General features: G+C 39.2%; 1 protein-coding gene across 7 annotated transcripts in view; it reads right to left on the bottom strand.

The window, feature by feature from the left end:
* The window catches only part of dlg5a (discs, large homolog 5a (Drosophila)), a 104,409-nt gene that overhangs the window by 34,560 nt on the left and 52,061 nt on the right, over positions 1–17,788 (bottom strand). For 2 of the 7 annotated variants that reach the window (XM_055661672.1, XM_055661674.1), the window contains exons 8-18: positions 17,265–17,577; positions 16,498–16,728; positions 12,220–12,419; positions 10,307–10,432; positions 8,491–8,623; positions 7,523–7,650; positions 7,203–7,378; positions 6,212–6,315; positions 5,449–5,541; positions 2,122–3,144; positions 157–334 (exon numbers count right to left, since the gene is read on the bottom strand). In XM_055661672.1, the coding sequence (XP_055517647.1) occupies positions 157–334; positions 2,122–3,144; positions 5,449–5,541; positions 6,212–6,315; positions 7,203–7,378; positions 7,523–7,650; positions 8,491–8,623; positions 10,307–10,432; positions 12,220–12,419; positions 16,498–16,728; positions 17,265–17,577 (2,705 nt within the window). The remainder of the gene's footprint in view (positions 1–156; positions 335–2,121; positions 3,145–5,448; positions 5,542–6,211; positions 6,316–7,202; positions 7,379–7,522; positions 7,651–8,490; positions 8,624–10,306; positions 10,433–12,219; positions 12,420–16,497; positions 16,729–17,264; positions 17,578–17,788) is intronic. The other 5 variants (XM_055661673.1, XM_055661678.1, XM_055661677.1 and 2 more) reach the window with 3 other exon arrangements.

Here is a 17,788-nt window from a genome sequence, read left to right as displayed (position 1 = left end):
CTTGAGTCTTTTTCCAAAAAGTTAAACTACACTTTTCTAATAATGCTTCAAGAAAGAAATGCATCCGATCACTGCTTCAAAATGGTAAAAGGATTGCAAATGTGTTTCTTACTAAAGCAACAGATATTTCAAGATTATGTATTTTTGTGAACTAACCTGAACCTGAATTATATGTTGATGATGTGTAGCCAGCACTCTGCCTGTGTGCGCGTTTTGGTGCGTAACGGTGCCATTCCTGTGGCTCCGCAGATAGACGTTCTTCACTTGAATTGTACCTGGGAACTGGGGAGCTAGATGTGCGACTCTCATACAGCAAATGAGGGTCAATACTCTCCTGCGAATATAATAAATATTTGCCTTCAAATCATTAATAGTCATCTGTCACTCATAAAAAAATAAAGCATTTCCAAATTATTTTCTGAACATGCCTTTCATACCCTTTATGTACCTGTAATTAGTTATTAGTTTTTAGTTTAATTTGCAGGTACAGAAACAGGCCCTTCGCCCACAGAGTCCGCGCCGACCAGCGATCCCCGCACTCCAACACTATCCTACACCCACCAGGGACAATTTAAGATAGACACAAAAATCTGGAGTAACTCAGCGGGACAGGCAACATCTCTGGAGGCAATTAACATTTATACCATGCCAATTAACCGACAAACATGTACGTCTTTGGAATGTGGGAGGAAACTGAAAATCTCGGAGTAAACCCACGCAGGTCACGGGGAGAACATACAAACTCTGTACAGACAAGCATCCGTAGTCAAGATCGAACCTGGGTCTCTGGCGCTGTCAGGCAGCAACTCTACCGCTGCACCGACTCTTTTCTGTGTTGCATTTCAGACTGACACATCACTTTTATGTTGCTAATAAAGAAACCTACATGTGTTGATGAATTTGCTTCTCAACAACCATGCAAGAAGAGTCTAGGGTAATTGTGCATGGAATTTCTTCCTGTTTCCCAGGCCCCTTAAGTTCCCAATACACTAGAGGTTGGGATAATGAAAATCGATTGCACTCCTTACATCATTTCCATTATAACTTCTCAATATCCTTCTCATGCAATTTTGTTTGTATATAAAGAACTGCCCATCTTGGAATATACAATAATAGAACCATTTCCAACTCTTCAGTAGACCTTGCAGTCTTGCCACAAATCCAAATGGGTGAGTCTATTTATTTATTTTTTCACTCCAGTTAAAACATTTTTTTATACCCTCCAATTAGTTAGAGACACAAATTCCCCTCTCTCATAACACTAGAGAGAATCAAATTAACTAATCCAATTTGAAAGCCAAGAACTAATTATCACAATGCCATTCACTAATTTCCACACACAAGGACAAGCCTGGGAACTGCAGACAAGTGAGCCTAACATCTGTGGGAGCCAAGTTACTGGCCAATATTCTGAGCAATAAGATATATATATACATTTGGACAGACAGGCGTAGATAGTGAAGATTAATGTAGATGGGGTGTATTGACCGGCATGGGCAAGTTAGGCCAAACGCTGTATAACTCTATGATGCATGAAATCCGTTGCCTTCGGTCTATTTTCACAAGGCAACTGGTAGCAGCCTTAAGAAAGCAACACCGGTCATGGTCTTTACAGAGAGGACTGAGACCCTTCAAGTAATCAGACTTTAGGGTCAAATGCACCCCCACCCCATCAGGACAAGAGAAGTTACTGTTTTAATTGGAGATGAGTCTGTTTCACCAATTCGTGGGTGTTAACATTGACTCATCTGATGAATGTTACCAATCAACATACCGTAAGACCTAAACAGTCTCATGTCCACTGACTGTGCTCCATCCAATTCATTTCAAAAAGTATGTCAGTCATTCTAGTTGGCATTTTTCTGTTTTTTGATGATCAGCACATTCTCTCAAAAAGTGAGGGCTAAATAGTTACAAGCAGCTGTAAATATACAGAAATGCTACTTCCGAAGCACGATCTCCATACCCCATCGCCTCCCCACCATCAAACGTCAATGTGCAATCGACTCAGATAAGCATTGAAGCGAAGATCACGTAATTATCTGTAATTGCTCCCATGTTTATAAGATTTATATCAACATAATGGCACTACAATAATAATTGATGTAATTTACAAATTACCTGAGGGGACAGTCCAGAAACGGTTAAAGGAGCAAGTTTGCTGGGTCTTAAAGCAGGAGCAGATTTTGGTCGACGTCTGCTGACAGGTTGTACCTCCTCAACGCGTTGATGACCTTCCTCCTCGGAGGAAGTCCTTAATAGTAAAGCACTTCCTTCTAAGTATGTTGTTGGGTGATAATGGCCCACATTTCTATCATGGACTTCATGCGTGGTGTCCTGTTTTACTCCAAGGGCAGCAGGTGACTGAGGGGCAGCGGGACTGGTCGGAGGCGACCCACTAGTTGTTGCAGAATCTGAAGCCGAGCTGGTTTGCTGCTTGTGTTTAAATTTAAATGAATCACTCCTCTTTGGAGGTGTGGGAGGCGTTGAACCAGATTCACTCTTCGAGGACTGTGAAGAATGTGTCTGCTTTTGCATTGGGGAGAGATAATCCATCTTTGGAGGAGTCTGTGGCCTTTTGAAAGTATCTGGATCAAAGACTGGCTTCCTCTGTTTTGGCATTTTGAATATGGAGAGTTTCCCAGGTTCAGGTGAAACATCCACCATTGTTTTTGGCCAGGTGCCACCATTGTGCTTGGGACTATGCCCCTTTTCAACTTCAGTCTCTCCCACACCACAATCTGCCACTGTTGAGTCAAAGGTGAAGCACCTTTTCTCATGCTCCGCAATCCCGTAGCCTCTATCAGGAAAAATCTCTGAGCTGAGAGGATTAACTTTAAGGTCTGGATAGTTGCAGCAACTATGCTCAGCTGTCCTGTATGTATTAGGCTGCAAAGAACGGCTGGACAGCTGTTTGCGATCATAATAACAGCCATCTTTGTGATCAGCTCTATCGCTTTTGTCATCAAGAATGTTCGAATCTGTAATGAAAATGTCAGTCTGTGTTGAGCTATTGTGTTTCAAGTTTCGCGCATTAGGAACCTGTACGTCCGACTCTTGAACCCGACAGTTACCAGATTTCTCAGACTCCTTTAGTGTTTCAAGTATATTCTGCCCACTCCAAGATGAACTCTGAGGAACCACCTTCAAAGGAATGACAAAATATTAGTGCTTAATTTGAGTAATGCAATGCTGCTCAACCAAGACCTGTTTTAAGTATCTATTTACCTATCTTCAGAAAAATTATGGAAACTGGTGCTATGAATCCAATTTCTACCAAATTTAACCAAGATATTTGTACATGTAAAACATTAGTTTAGTGAGGATGCAGATACCTACTTTTCTTAATTTTTGGTACAAACCCCAATCCCATCCACCTTCAAAATCCAACATCACTGCTGTGGGCATATTGGTGTTAGCACAATTTACAATAGATAGACAATAGACAATAGGTGCAGGAATAGGCCATTCGGCCCTTCGAGCCAGCACCACCATTCAATGTGATCACTGGGTGACCATCCACAATCCACAAACCAATGCGACCTGCTATAACTGGTGAATAACATTTAAAAATGTTGACACAAGAAACTGCTAAGTGCTGGAAGATCTCAGCGGATCAGGCAGCATTTGTGCAAATAAAGGGCAGTCAATAATTTGTGTCAGGACCCTTCCCCAGACTAAACAACATTCTAAAATTAGGTTGACATTAGGTAAAAGGCTGGAGTGACTCTTGGGTCAGACAGCATCTCTGGAGAAGACGAATAGGTGACATTTCGGGGCGAGACCCTTCTTTAGACTGTCAGGGGAAAGAGAAATAAGAGATATAGATGGAGATATAGAGAGAAAGAGAACAAATGAATGAAAGATATGTAAAAAAGTAACAATGATAAAGTAAGAAGGCCATTGTTAGCTGTGGCAAAGGTGAAAACGAGTTATAGAGAATGAAGCTCAACAAGATGGCTAGGTCTTTAAATTAGGCAATGGATTGTAGATAAGCTGTAAAAGAGATATAACGGTATTAAAAAAATAATTTATTTGAAAAGGGTTCAGATTTTAAAAATGATTCTGTAGGAATGCCAAGAGATCCACTTTTCAGACATCTGGCTTTGACTTGCAATATCTCCCCAAGGCAGTTTGAAAGGTTTTAAAACTGGAATCACAGAGAATTAAGTTAATTACTTTAACGGGCTCCAAACAAAGAACTGAACAGCTGGGGCACCCAAAGTAGCCTTCACACAAATACATAGTATATTTGCAGTTGACTTGTGGGAATTCTAGATAATCTTTCATTATTCTACATTAAACAATTACAAGCTGGAGCAAAGGCAGAAACAGTGGTGAGGGAGTACACTTCAGTCACGATATATAAACAATTCAACAAAGATGCAATGTTACAGAATTTCTTCCAATTTAATGAAAAAGTCACCAATGGACATTATTCTACTTTCATGCAATCATTCTATGCCTGTGCGTGGCTACAAGGACATCAACTATCCAGAACATTATGCTGTCAGTGAAGCGCATGAGAGAATGGGCCTTGCATCTTATGCCTGGAAATCTTCCACAACCTGCCCGGTTGAACAGCAATGTCCTCTTGTCAACAGGACACTACTAACTCCTGAGAAATCCTAGCCCATATCAGCTCAAAATAGAAGAGAAGAATTGGATGGGACGGCACCAAGAACCTATATAATGGGAGATCATTGACGATCAACATCACCAGTAGTTCCCCACCTCCCATCCCATCAAGCATCTCCTGCCAGCTTGGATATTCCAAATCGTAAGGGTTTGCCTAAAATTATATTATGTCACTCAACAATGCGTTCTATATATTACAATGAAAAATCTGCCAAGGATTGATTTATCATTTTCTCAAATTCCCCACATATTCTCTAAACTAAACCGAACTAGACTAACAGTATTTGACAGATTTACCCTCCCAGGAAGTCACATTATAAACAGATATGCATGTTCCCTCTTCCACTTACATGATGCTGTAGGACCATCCTCTTGTGTCTTTGGGTGCTTTAGGCCGCACAGTCTCAAAGGCCAATGCTGGCCTATTGCTTTAACAATGGCCCATCGCTTTAAAGAATACACGGGAACACTAGAGTATCTTAGCTGGAGTGCAGGGGGAAGGATACTCACCATTTTTTAATAAAGATGATGAATATGATCACAGGGAGTTGACCTCACTGGGAGAATGAGAACAGCCTGGAGGAGATAGGGGCAGGAATGAAGAAGAAGACTGCAGGAATCAAGTGTAAAAGAGGGACAAATAGAGGTAGGAGAATGAAGGGGATAGGAAGGGGAGAGATAGATAGGAAACCTATGCAATGCAAGACCGTTTTTAAGGAGAAACTTTCAAAGGAAACAATTATTTCAAAGTGCTTTTTGGACCAGTCTGATATATTTTTGTGGAACTGAACCATTTTGGGTGAACCATACCTTCATTAGTGAAAGACTGACAGAATCCCTGCAGTTTCGTAACAAAGCTTCACATTCTGTCAGTGATTTGTTTTCTAGTGCAATACCATTTATCTGTGAAAGAGAAAGTCTAGTTTATGAAAACAGCAACTATTACGTACAAAAGACAAACTTTGCACAGTATCCAAAATCTCACTTGGTACACTAAAATATTGAGAATTTAATTACTGCATTGTACACGGCGGTGATCTTATGTACATCAGACCCATCTTTACCTTTAATTGGTTGAATTTCCTCAAGATGAGAGTACCTTTCCAAAGACTTTTCCATAATTTTTACGTACTTAAATGCTGCAATCCCCAAAAGGCCTTACAACTGTACAGCTCTAACACTGATCTTAACATTATCAATTTACTGTCTGCCTCTATTCTGACCTAATGCTTTCAGAACATAAATGATATCCAAACACATGGGCCATGGGCAAATAGGATAGCATCTTGTGTGGCATGGACAAGTTGGGCCAAAGGGCCAGTTTGCATGCTGTACAACTCTAAGAATCTGTGCAGGTACTGGTGGCTTAAGCAGCCAAATGGCCTAATTCTGCCCCCCAACAATTGCTCAATGTGTCAACCTGCCTTACCCTAATTTAGAGGTACGTCTAACCTTCATAGCAGCGTTACTGAGATTGGAAATTGTGTGAAATAAGGGAAGTGAACATGCCCCTACTTCTGCCATAGTGCACTGCAGTTCTGACATTCAAAGTTTGTAAATTCAGATTACTGACTGTAATGAGTCTGTCTCCCACTGTTAGCGATCCTTCTCGAGCAGCAGAGCTGCCAGGGGAAACGGTAGCTACATATACTCCTGTCTCCAAACTGATTCCAATGTCTGCAAAGAAAAATACATATGATTAGCATGGGCTGGTTAAACATCTTTCATTCAAACATCAAAATAAACTTTTACACATTAAACATGACAACATGCTGTTACGTTTCACTTATTAAGGCAGCTAAGTGCTTATATATTTCAAACATCTCAAGCTTTAGCTTTTGAGGGCCAGTCGGTAGATTTATATGGTACCTTTTAGAGCTCAGAAAATATGTCAATGTTCCCTTCAATTCCTTAATTGGAATTACATTCCTACACATGTTCTAGGCAAGGTTACAGGTACACTGACCAGAAATATCCAGCACTCAAAAGAGCCCTTCCCAAATTGCCAAGTAATACTTCAAATGGAAGAAAGCAGCAGCATGAAACAGCGTGAATAAGAGTCATCAGGGATTCAAAAATCAGACAATTGCAGAAAAGGAGCACTGCCTACAAGTCTAGTAGTCGTTCTTAACTAGGGGCAGCACAGTTACACAGAGGTAGAGTTGCTGCCTTACAGCACCAGAGACCCGGGTTTGATCCTGACTGTGGGTGCTTATCAGTATGGAATTTGTATGTTCTCCCTGTGACCAGCATGGGTTTTCTCTGAGATCTTCGGTTTCTTCCCGCACTCCAAAGACGTACAGGTTTGTAGGTTAATTTGCTTGGTGCAAATGTAGATTGCCCCCGGTGTGCGTAGGATGAGTGTTAATGTGCGGGGATCGCTGGTCGGCATGGACTCGGAGGGCCGAAGGGCCTATTTCCGAGCTGTATCTCTAAACTAAACTAGTATTAAAAAAAATAATTTCATCGGCTTTATTTATTATGAACGTGAACACGTGTTGTGGTGTCAAATCTGCATTTCCTAAAGGACAAAACTGCTTTGGACAAAGGAAAAGTTAAATTACCTTTGTGACCCACAAGGCTGATATGAACTGGAGTGATAGCTCTACCTCCCAAGGACTTTCTTCTTCGAACAAGCACATTAATGACCCCTCCACCATTCAGTACTGCTTTAATTACATGTTTTCTGTCTTTGTTGGTAAGATCTACATCATTTATTCTGAGCAAGCAATCATTCACCCTAAAACAGAAATAAAAATATATACTTAACAAAGTCATAAAAGTATATTACACCACTTTCCATCATGAAAAAAGAAATAACATTTTTACTCAAAATTGTATTTTATTTTTGAAGGAATTGATCGAAAAAATTAGCTGGCTGTACCTTAACCTTCCATCTGCAATACTTCCTTTATCAACCTTAATAACAAATATGCCAGAGTCTCCAGGTAGATAAGGTTCATCAGCTCCTCCTGCTACATCGAAGCCCAGTGCGTTCAAATCCATGTCATCCTACGTTAGAAAAAAAAGTATTCCACACATTGATATTTTTACAGCAGTATACATTTTAGGACAAAAAGCCTCACCATGGCACACAAAACATCCCTTATTTATAATGCAGTGCACATCCCAGAAACCTAATGGTGCAACTGGTAGAGCTGCTGTCTCATGGTGCCAGAGAAGCGGGTACGATCCTGACCGGGTGCTGTCTGTGTGGAGTTTGCACGTTCTCCGTGACCTCCTGGCGGTCCAGTTTCCTCCCAGATCACAAACTTGCTTGATTAGTAGTGCCCTATGCATCACTCTACATATTCACTGCCTTCACCACTGGCTCACTGTAGCTTTAGTGTCAGCAGACTGCATTTCAGTTATCTGTCTCAGCCTGTGATTCACTAGTGTTCAACACGAGGGACACATTAACAAAAAGCCTTAAGCAAAAGTCAAATTAATTAAATTAACACCTTACTTACTATTCCCTAATGATGTAATTTTACAGAGCAACCCTTAACAAAAGCAGAGCTTATGGAAAATAAAAATACTTCTGCACAGAAAAACAGGAAAACATATAAAATTGAAAAAGCATCAATGCAAGAAAATTTTAAGTGACATTAATCCTGTTACACAATACTTATAGTGAGGTGCACAACATTATGGCGTGTCAATAAGAATTTTACACACATGCACATCCTTCCTCCCTGCCTGCCTTGCTCCTCTCTTCCCACCCTCTCCATGACAATGTCCTTAAACACTTTCAGGGGTATTCTCTCCCCTCTCTGGCCATTCTTGCCGAGGCTCTCATACGTCTGCACACCTGGCCCTGCAAAATAATTTTTCTGAAGTTTAGAAACGTACCCTATCTTTTGGAAATTCGACCACTTCGGTCTCCCATTCGAGGGAATCCGTGTCAATAGCTGAATCGTGGGAGTTGTGAGCCATCAGTTGTCGAATCCGTGCCTCTTTCTCCAACTGGGTTTCCATCTTTTCCCTTGAACGAGCGAGAAAAATTAGAAAATCTACTTTAAGATTCAGATTAATTCTGTATCAAATTAAATCCAATAAATTAGCTCCCCTCATCACTCAAATACCTGCCACTGACCCCAGACTGGCCAAAAACATGCAATTTCTGTTTGTGTGCTTCTATGTTTATGGATTGCAGGATTCTTCATTTGAAGTATGTGAAATTATTATAATTTCTCCCACTTAGAACTGGTCAAAACAGTACTTAAAAAAATATTGCTTGGCAATGCATAAATTACATGGCAAGAATGGTTAGGGCTCAGTAATATTAATGACAGAAAAACGTAACATTTATCAAATGATCTTGTTGATTCGTAGCTCCCATTATTCTAGGTTATTGATTATTAAGGGTGTCAAGGGTTATGGGGAGAAAGCAGGCGAATGGAGTTGAGAGGAAAAGATAGAACAGCCATGATTGAATGGTGGAGTAGACTCGATGGGCTGAATGGCCTAATTCTGCTCCTAGGATATATGAGCTTATAAGTTCGGGACTTCCGTGTTTGACTGTGTGTAAAAAACCCAGAATTGCTTCTATTCAAACTGATAATGGTAGCAGCAATTTCAAGTTAAAGCTGAATTAAATATGGATTTAACTAAACGATTAGTATAAATTGCCACCGATTCAAATAAATGACAATGAGCATAACTGATGTTGAAATCCGACTATATGTTATTAACAGTTGCACAGAAAGCTTGAAGGCTTAAAATAATGATCTTCATCCATTAGGAATAGCTGCTACTTTGAGATAGTTTTAAATGATTTATTTCAATAAATCACAACTCTAACAGTTCCACGCTAATGGAAGCTGCTAATCTGCAACACTTTTAAAACTGTCATGCACTATACCTTGAAGTTATTTATTTTACAATGCTAGATTCCTTTAAAAGATTACTACCGGCAAAAAATAAATTATACAGAATATAAACTTTTCTGAAATTAACCAGAAAAGATTTTCTGAAAACATTGGGCATTTCTCAAAAAATAGTAATATTAAAAGGCAATACTCCCAAGTTGAGACAAAGAGCAGTTCCAATTTAAATTATGGTATACTTTATTTGAAACAGCAGATACATATATTTGTGCATTAACTACGAAAGTAGCAGCATGTCCAACAATCATTTGCCCACAGCTGTGCACCCAACATGTCAAGTGTTAAAGTTTTCATTATCGATTTGCAAAACTGGTCCATCCGTACATTATCTCTACTGGACAAGCAAACAAATGCATACTTCATAACTCTCAGATGATGGTTATATGAATACGAAAGTAACTGCAAAATAGCTGAGAGGAAGCTGGTGCATTTTACAGAATATCACTTTAAGAATGGAGCACAGAAACCAGCCTTCAGCCCACAATATCCATGCTGTACATGATCCCAAGTTCCGTCTACACATAATCCATATCTCTACATTCCCCACACACCTATGTACCTCCCTAGAAACCTCTTAAATGCAATTATTGTATCTACTTCCCCACCTCTAGAAGGCAAGAAAATAAACATTTAAAACCCTTTTGATAGGTGAGCTTTAGAAAATGCCATCTTCCATGTTTTCCCTTCTCCATCAAAAAAGTTAATTTGAGAAATGTGCTTCAATGAAATAGATTTGCAGCGATCAAACCACATTTCAAGGTGCAGACGTTACTACTTACTTCAGTTCCTTAAGTTCTCGAACAGCATCATTCTTTTGTTTCATCATGTCATCGAGATCGCGAAGAGCTTCGGCCAGATCACTCACAGCTCTATCTCTTTCCCGTCGCAAATTATCACATAATGTTCTACAACAATACAAATATATATACTCATTCTGATTGAACAAAACCAAAGCTGAAGAATACAAAACATTTTCCATAACACAGGAACAAGCAACCCTTGGAGTGGAGGATTCACTTGCATGTCTTGTGAATAACACTTTTTTTAACTGGCTGGTGTCAAAGACTGGTGCAGTAACTCATTTTAATATCATTCTATTATTTTTTCGATAATATTTTGGGATAATACTTAAAAGCGCAATTAAGGATCTGCAGGACCAGAGGCATTATTGTTAGTCAATGCCACTATGATGAAGCATCTGAAGATAGCAAAATCTGGATGGTGGCACAATCAATAAGCAATTACAAAATCATCCAAATATTACAGCTCTGATACAGCATGTTGCAGGAACAGAAAAGGAAGTGAGTTTAGGGAAACAACCCTCGAGAAACTTCGGTAAAACAAGACTTAAAATGTTAAAGTATAGGAAGGAACTGCAGATGCTGGTTTAAACCGAAGATAGACACAAAAAGCTGGAGTAACTCAGCGGGACAGGCAGCAACTCTGGAGAGAAGGAATGGGTGACGTTTCCGGTCGAGACCTTTAGACCCGACCCGTCTCGACCTGAAATGTCACCCATTCCTTCTCTCCAGAGATGCTGCCTGTCCCGCTGAGTTTATCCAGCTTTTTGTGTCTATTTTTAGTTTTACTCTAACACATGTTTCCATAACACAAATTGAATATAACAGGTGATGAATTGAGGAACATCATTAGCATTATGCAGACCAACATAATGTAACATGATTTAGATCGGGAAAATTTACTTTGGAAATTTACAAGCAGAAAATAAACACTATCTTGGATTTTTTTAAATGGCGGGGCCAAAAACCCTGCTTTCATATAGACTTTTGATGTCATCTAATTAGTCTAGCTGACCTGTCAAGTGATGTGTAAATGGAAGAAGATGATGACCTTTAGAAAGGAGATGAGGAAGAATTTCTTTAGTCAGAGGGTGGTGAATTTGTGGAATTCATTGCCACAAACAGCTGATTTGTGGAATTCATTGCCACAGACAGCTGTGATGGCCAAGTCAATGGTTATTTTTCAGGCAGAGATTGACAGATTCTTGATTAGTGTGGGTCAGGGGTTATGGGGAGAAGGCAGGAGAACTTGGTTGAGAGGGGAAGATAGATTAGACATGATTGAATGGTGGAGTAGACTCGCTGAACCGAATGGCCAAATTCTGCTCCTATAAATTATGAACTTAGGACAGTTGCAGAGAAAAATAATATGTTTGAACTCTGAACTGAAATAAAAGATGCATGTGAAAATCAACTGAACGGCTAGCATCCATGATGAGAGAAAAACAGAGTTTATTGTCACAGGTCTGTGACCTTGGCTAAGAAATATTCAGTTCTGATACATAGAGGAAAAGCTTGTTTTTTTTAATGGTTGAAATTAATATTGGATTTCAACATTTGCAACTTGCATGGACGGACGGTAACAATAATTTTATCACCAGGACAGGCGTGTCTCTACCTTTCACCCTTTCTCTCACTGTAGCTGAAAGCACATTTGCTTTCTCACTCTCCCAATTTTCAAGAAGGGTCATTGACCTAAAACATTGACTGTGCCCCTCTCCAAAGCCGATGCCTGACCTACTCAGTAATTCCAACCTTCTCTATTTCTATTGCCACTGGAAACTATGCCAAGGATGTATTATTATCATTAGAATGAAAGGAAGGCGTGAACTGAGTACTGAGGCTTAATCAGCATAAATTTGTAACATTGAAGGACTATGTGAGCATCTTACCGTATGCTTTCTCTTTCTGCAACTATTTTATCTCGTTCTTGGAATGCCCAGTCCCGCCTGCGTTTAGCCACTTCTGCCTCCTGTATGCCTTCCTTTAGTTCCTGGGACATGGCCTCACACTGCTTCCGTAGCATCTCGATTTCCTTACCGGCCCTTTCCATGTCCAATGTCGCCGAGTCTTGTTTCTGTAAATTCAAACACTAAACAATTTGTGTTGCTTTGCAAATTTTACTGGTGATTTAAATTCTATCATAAACAAATCATTACACAAATGCACTTAAAAAGACAATTTCTGCACAAAACAATATTTAGAAGTAACAAAGGTTTTGTTTTATAATAAAAATTGCTGATTTAAATGATTTGCAAAACTGGAGTGACTGCTTTTCAGAGGTTAATGTTGTAACTTATTTGGAATTATCTAAAGAAACAGAAAATAACAGATTGACATTTAAACAGATGTCTGTCACAACTTCAGGGATCTAACAGGGATTCATATTTTTGTTTGGAAACGGGTGTTAAGTGCTCCAGCAGAGAAACAATTTTATGTGTACATGGTGTAATAAAAAAAGGAACAAAGATGTCAATTAGAATTTGTATTTATTATGAAAAATAACCAGACCCACAATGTTTATAGTTAGATTTCTAGCTTATATTTCTAAATTTATAGAAATATCATATAGTTAATAATTTTGTTCTCCACATGTAGTTAGTACTCTTTAGATGTCTCATTTTTCAGAAGTAAAATGCTGCTGAAAAAGACAAGATAAATTGAAGAATATTGATATAAATCATATGTCATTCCGTGGGAAAATTTTCCAACTCACTGAATAACCTTGGAGACGAGCGAAAAAAAAAGCCTATTGCTGTACAACTGTAATGACAGAACTCTGCAAAATGCTTCTGTCTAAATACATGTTGCACTTGCAAACTGCGCCACTTCACGATACAAGCAAAATAAGAGCTCTCATTAAAAAATAAACAAAAATGCAGGGAGTAATTCAGTGGGTCAGGCAGCATCCCTTGCTCATGTTCTGTCAGGCAGCATCCCTACAGAACTAGGATCAATTATGTTTCATGTTGAGACCCTATTTCAGACTGACTGAAAAAGAGGTCCCGACCCGAAATGTCACCCATCAACGTTTTCCAGTGATGCTGCCTGATGCGCTGAATTACTCCAGCACTGTGTCTTTTTTTTTGTAAGCCAGCATCTGCAGCTCCTTGTTTCTACAAGTGACCTCATAATCCAAGGAGGATCAAATAGAGCATACAGGTTAGTGTTAATGAAGACCGAATTGTAAATTAATAGTTGTACATTTGTAAAATTCCAACATGCCTTGCACAACAATATTGGTTTTTGCTTACAAATATTTAAACCTGAATGCCTGCAACAGTTGAGGCGTTATTTAAGCAAGCAGCGGCTGAAAAAAAGTTGTTTTTACTTTAGCATTTCTTTTAGCCGACCACGAAGATGACGGAGGTTCAGACGCAACAACTTCTTCCTAACATCACCATTCCTGAAAGGATTCCAAGATATAAAAGTACTTGCTATCATCGCTCATCGGAGATCGAGCAAGACACACTTAAAAAACGCTTAGTGCCAGGGAAAAAAAAAACATTCACTTGTCTAGACAGAGGCAAAGTTGAAAACTAAAAAAAAGATGCTGTTATTTTCAACCAGTGCATTACACAAGTGACAGGATTTGACATATGGGAAAACAACATTGGAAGGAACCGCAGATGCTGGTTTAAACCGAAGAAAGACACAAAATATTGGACACAGCAGTATGAAGAAGGGTCTCGACCCGAAACGTCACCCATTCCTTCTCTCCAGAGATGCTGCCTGTCCTGCTGAGTTACTCCAGCATTTTGTGTCTATCTTCATTAGAAAGATGATACCTGTCCTCAATAGTTGTCCTCCTCAGCTATTGACCATAGATGTTGAAATCCCGGATGAAATAAAGGCCAAGCCCTCGTATCCTGTACTGTTCTGGGAAGAACATCTGGTGGGAGAGCGCTTTTCAGAGCTCCCGCAACGGCAACTTCTCCCGCCCGAATTGCGGGGTTGAAAATGTCCCGGAGCGGGGTCTTAACGGCCGCGAGACTTGCCATCGCCCACCGGGGGGCTTTAACATCGGGAGAAGAATGGAAAACAGGGGAGAGGCAATGACTTTGACTTCCATCGCAGTGAGGAGGAGATTCACTGTGTTTGTGTAAAATGCGTTAATTGTGTGTCTTGTTTTTTTTTTCTAGTTGTATGACTGCAGACACCAAATTTTGTTTGAACTTCATTTGAGGTTCAAATGACAATAAACGGTATTGTATTGAAAGGGCACTGGAATGTGTAAAGCCAGGCATGTAGAATGACAATGCATGACAAAGTGGAGGGGCTGGGAATGTTAATTTTTGAGCTGATTTAAAAATAAGCACAAATTCATAATTATCAAGGATTTAAATACTAAGAAAAAGTTTCCTGATGGATAAAAGCTCAATATTAGATGCAAAATCAAAATTTCCGAAATAGCAGAAAATACTGCACTCAGGCAACATCTGCAGAAAGAAAAAATGCTGGAGAAACTCAGTGGGTGAGACATCATGTATGGAGTGAAGGAAATAGCACCATAAATGCCAGCAACTTCGACTTTCTCATAAGAATTTTTCCTTTTTATCAAAGCCATCACTTTCCCACTTTCTCTGCAACTTATAACCAACTAGTCTTCTCATTTGCTCAGATCTGATGAAGGGTTTTCAATCTGAAAAGTTAACTATTTATCTCTGTTACACGAATGCCGCCTGGATTGTTGAGCGTTTCTGACATTTTCTGCTTTTGCACCAGATTTAAAATGATTGGTAACTGCATCACCAAAATCACCAGGAAAAACATTTCTATGCAATGATTTTGAATATAAAGCCCAATAGGCTACTGGAAACAGATCTGGATTTATGTAAGGAAGAAGTGAAAACAAGTTCTGTAAAGACAGGGTGAAGAATGAAATCCCAGTGAAAGTTACTTGGGAACGAGCTGGAATTCCACAATAAAGGAGTAGGACATCACAATACACACACGAACAAAACAAATCCAAATTGACAAATGCAATGGCAAAATGTGACAGGGAGGTAGAGAGCTTTACATTTCAGCATACCTTCTGGTATTTTGTGTAAGATTTGAAATGATTCTGCTGTGCATCATATATTTTGTAGTGAAGAAGCAAATGGTCAATTCTACAAAGTTTGGCATTCCCACTTACAAAAAAGTTATGAAGCAAACATTTGAAAACTAAATCTCCCTTAAGAGCTAATAAGCTGCCTTAAGAGCTTCCAACTTGAGATGCCCACCCTGGTGCCCATTGTATTTGACTTGTTTCCTTGTCAAGGAAAACCTCCACATCAACAGTGCCACTCACAATTTCAGTAATCACCCAAGTAGTCACTATAATCTGTCAAATTAGTTTGTTTCTTTTGCACATCAAGGTCCCAAAAGCAACCAGGTGTTGATGCCTAGGTAATGTATTTATAGGTGTACCATTCCCACAGTACTGCACTAGAATCTCAACTGAGATAGTTTGAGCTCAAATCTCTGATGTTGAATCTGAACCAACAACTTTTCAATAAAAGGGTCAAGTCCTAACATAGAACCAAAAATTACACCACTGGTTGTAAAAACAATTTAAGTCCGTGCTGGAAACTGAGAATTGGAAATGTAAGAATTGTTACGGCTTTTGGAATCTAAATTTCACAATTTTTGCTTTTATGGTGCACGTTTGTACTTCCACAGCACAACAAAGTTATTTTTCATTTCATAGCAATTAATGATACTCGTATTCCCAAACCCAAAGCAGGAGGTGTGATGTGTTTTTGTAAATATTGCACTTTCATCATTTCAAGTACCAAGGACAAACATCTAAATCATCAACAATTCAGATTTAATCCAGAGAGGACAGCACCTTTTGAAGATTTAGTATCTGGTGACCAAACTGAGCAACATCTCCAGAGTTCTGTTGATAGTAAATATCATTACCTAGGCCAGGATGTGGAAAGCGATACAGCCAACATTCCAGGTCTGGATCAGAATGTTAATTTTACTTTAAGGAATAATCCAATTTTAATCACCTCGTAACATATCCAGAATCAATAATTTTTCAATGGTGGGGAAAAAAGGAAAATGTCAAATAACCTATCATTTAAAAATCGTACAAAATGTAATGGAGCACTCACAGGATTAAGAGATATTTGCAATACATGGCAGTGCATAAAACAACTCTGTACAAGGGCAAAATTCACCTGTCGAGCCTGGTAGTACTCCCGCAGCAACTGATCTCTCTGGATGATAGCTTCTGTTCTTTCTTTCCTAGCAACATCTCTCTCTTCTTTCACAGTCTCAATATCTTTACAAGCCTGATCAAGCTCCTTTTGAGCTTCTGCTTTGTCCTTCACTTCATGGCAGTATTTCTCCAGCAGTTCATTCCTCTCACAGATAGCATGATCTCGCTCTACCAACGCAGAATGAAGCTCCTGAAATTTAGTTGCAACACAAGTGATGTCACCATTTTCATCAACATGGGAAAAGCACTCTCTCACATTCTGCTCCCAGGAGCAATTTTAATTCTGGAAAATAAGGGCTGCAACATATATGTAACAGAAATGTTTTAATTTTAAACATTGCATTTATATAAACTGTTGGGAAGACCTTATATTATGCCCTTTTCTCCATTTTACAAGGAGCACACATCACAAAGGTATTAGTGCTCCCTTGCCAGCAAGTAATGACATTAGTTACTCAAAAACTCAACTCTTCCATTGTGAGATCTATTTTGTTTGGTCCTAATGATGCAGATTTATTAGTGATAGTAAATTAGCTGGCAATAGTGACACCAGCGAGGGCCCAATCCTATCAGAACCTCATGTCCCCTTTTGAAGTTCATAATACAATTTTCAGAGAAAGTCGTGTGAATAATTTGTAGGCAATGGGAAAACGGAGATATCAGAGATAAGGGATTCCACAGTGCTAAAATACTAGAAAAGCAGTAAAAGGCACTATTGGGTCTCACCTGTCTAAGGGCTTCAAGTTCTTCACCGGCCACTTTTCTCTCTGAAGAGGTGTTTTTCAGATGACCCTGTGCCAACTCCAGTTCCGTCTGCAGTTTATCAATCTCTTTATGCACCTGGTCTCTTTCGCTCATGACCAGTCGATATTCATTCAGTACTGTATCCCTTTCTTCCTTGTATTTCTCTGCATCCTTCATTGCTTTCAGCTGCAACGTCTTGTATCTAGTCACCTCCGTTTGCAATCGTTCCATTTCCCTCTGGAGCTCTTTGTTCTGTACTGTTGCTTTACTTAATTCATGCTGTATTGAATCATATCTTTAGAAACAATATAAAAATCTATAAATTAATTGCAATTAATGTTGATTCAGCAAAAATCCGAGTAATTTAGCTATTTAAACTTAAATACTTCTTTACAATTACTCTGCAAAAGCCAACTTGACAGTATTATTACTATGTGAAGACATTTAATGTTGGACAGTTTTAAAGTAAAAGTCTTTATACTGCCTGAACAAAAATCAATTCTCAT

The sequence above is a fragment of the Leucoraja erinacea genome, chromosome 34, assembly GCF_028641065.1.
Source record: "Leucoraja erinacea ecotype New England chromosome 34, Leri_hhj_1, whole genome shotgun sequence".
NCBI lineage: Eukaryota > Metazoa > Chordata > Chondrichthyes > Rajiformes > Rajidae > Leucoraja > Leucoraja erinaceus.
Note: the sequence above shows the minus strand (reverse complement) of the source record. Positions and strands in the feature narration are given on the sequence as shown.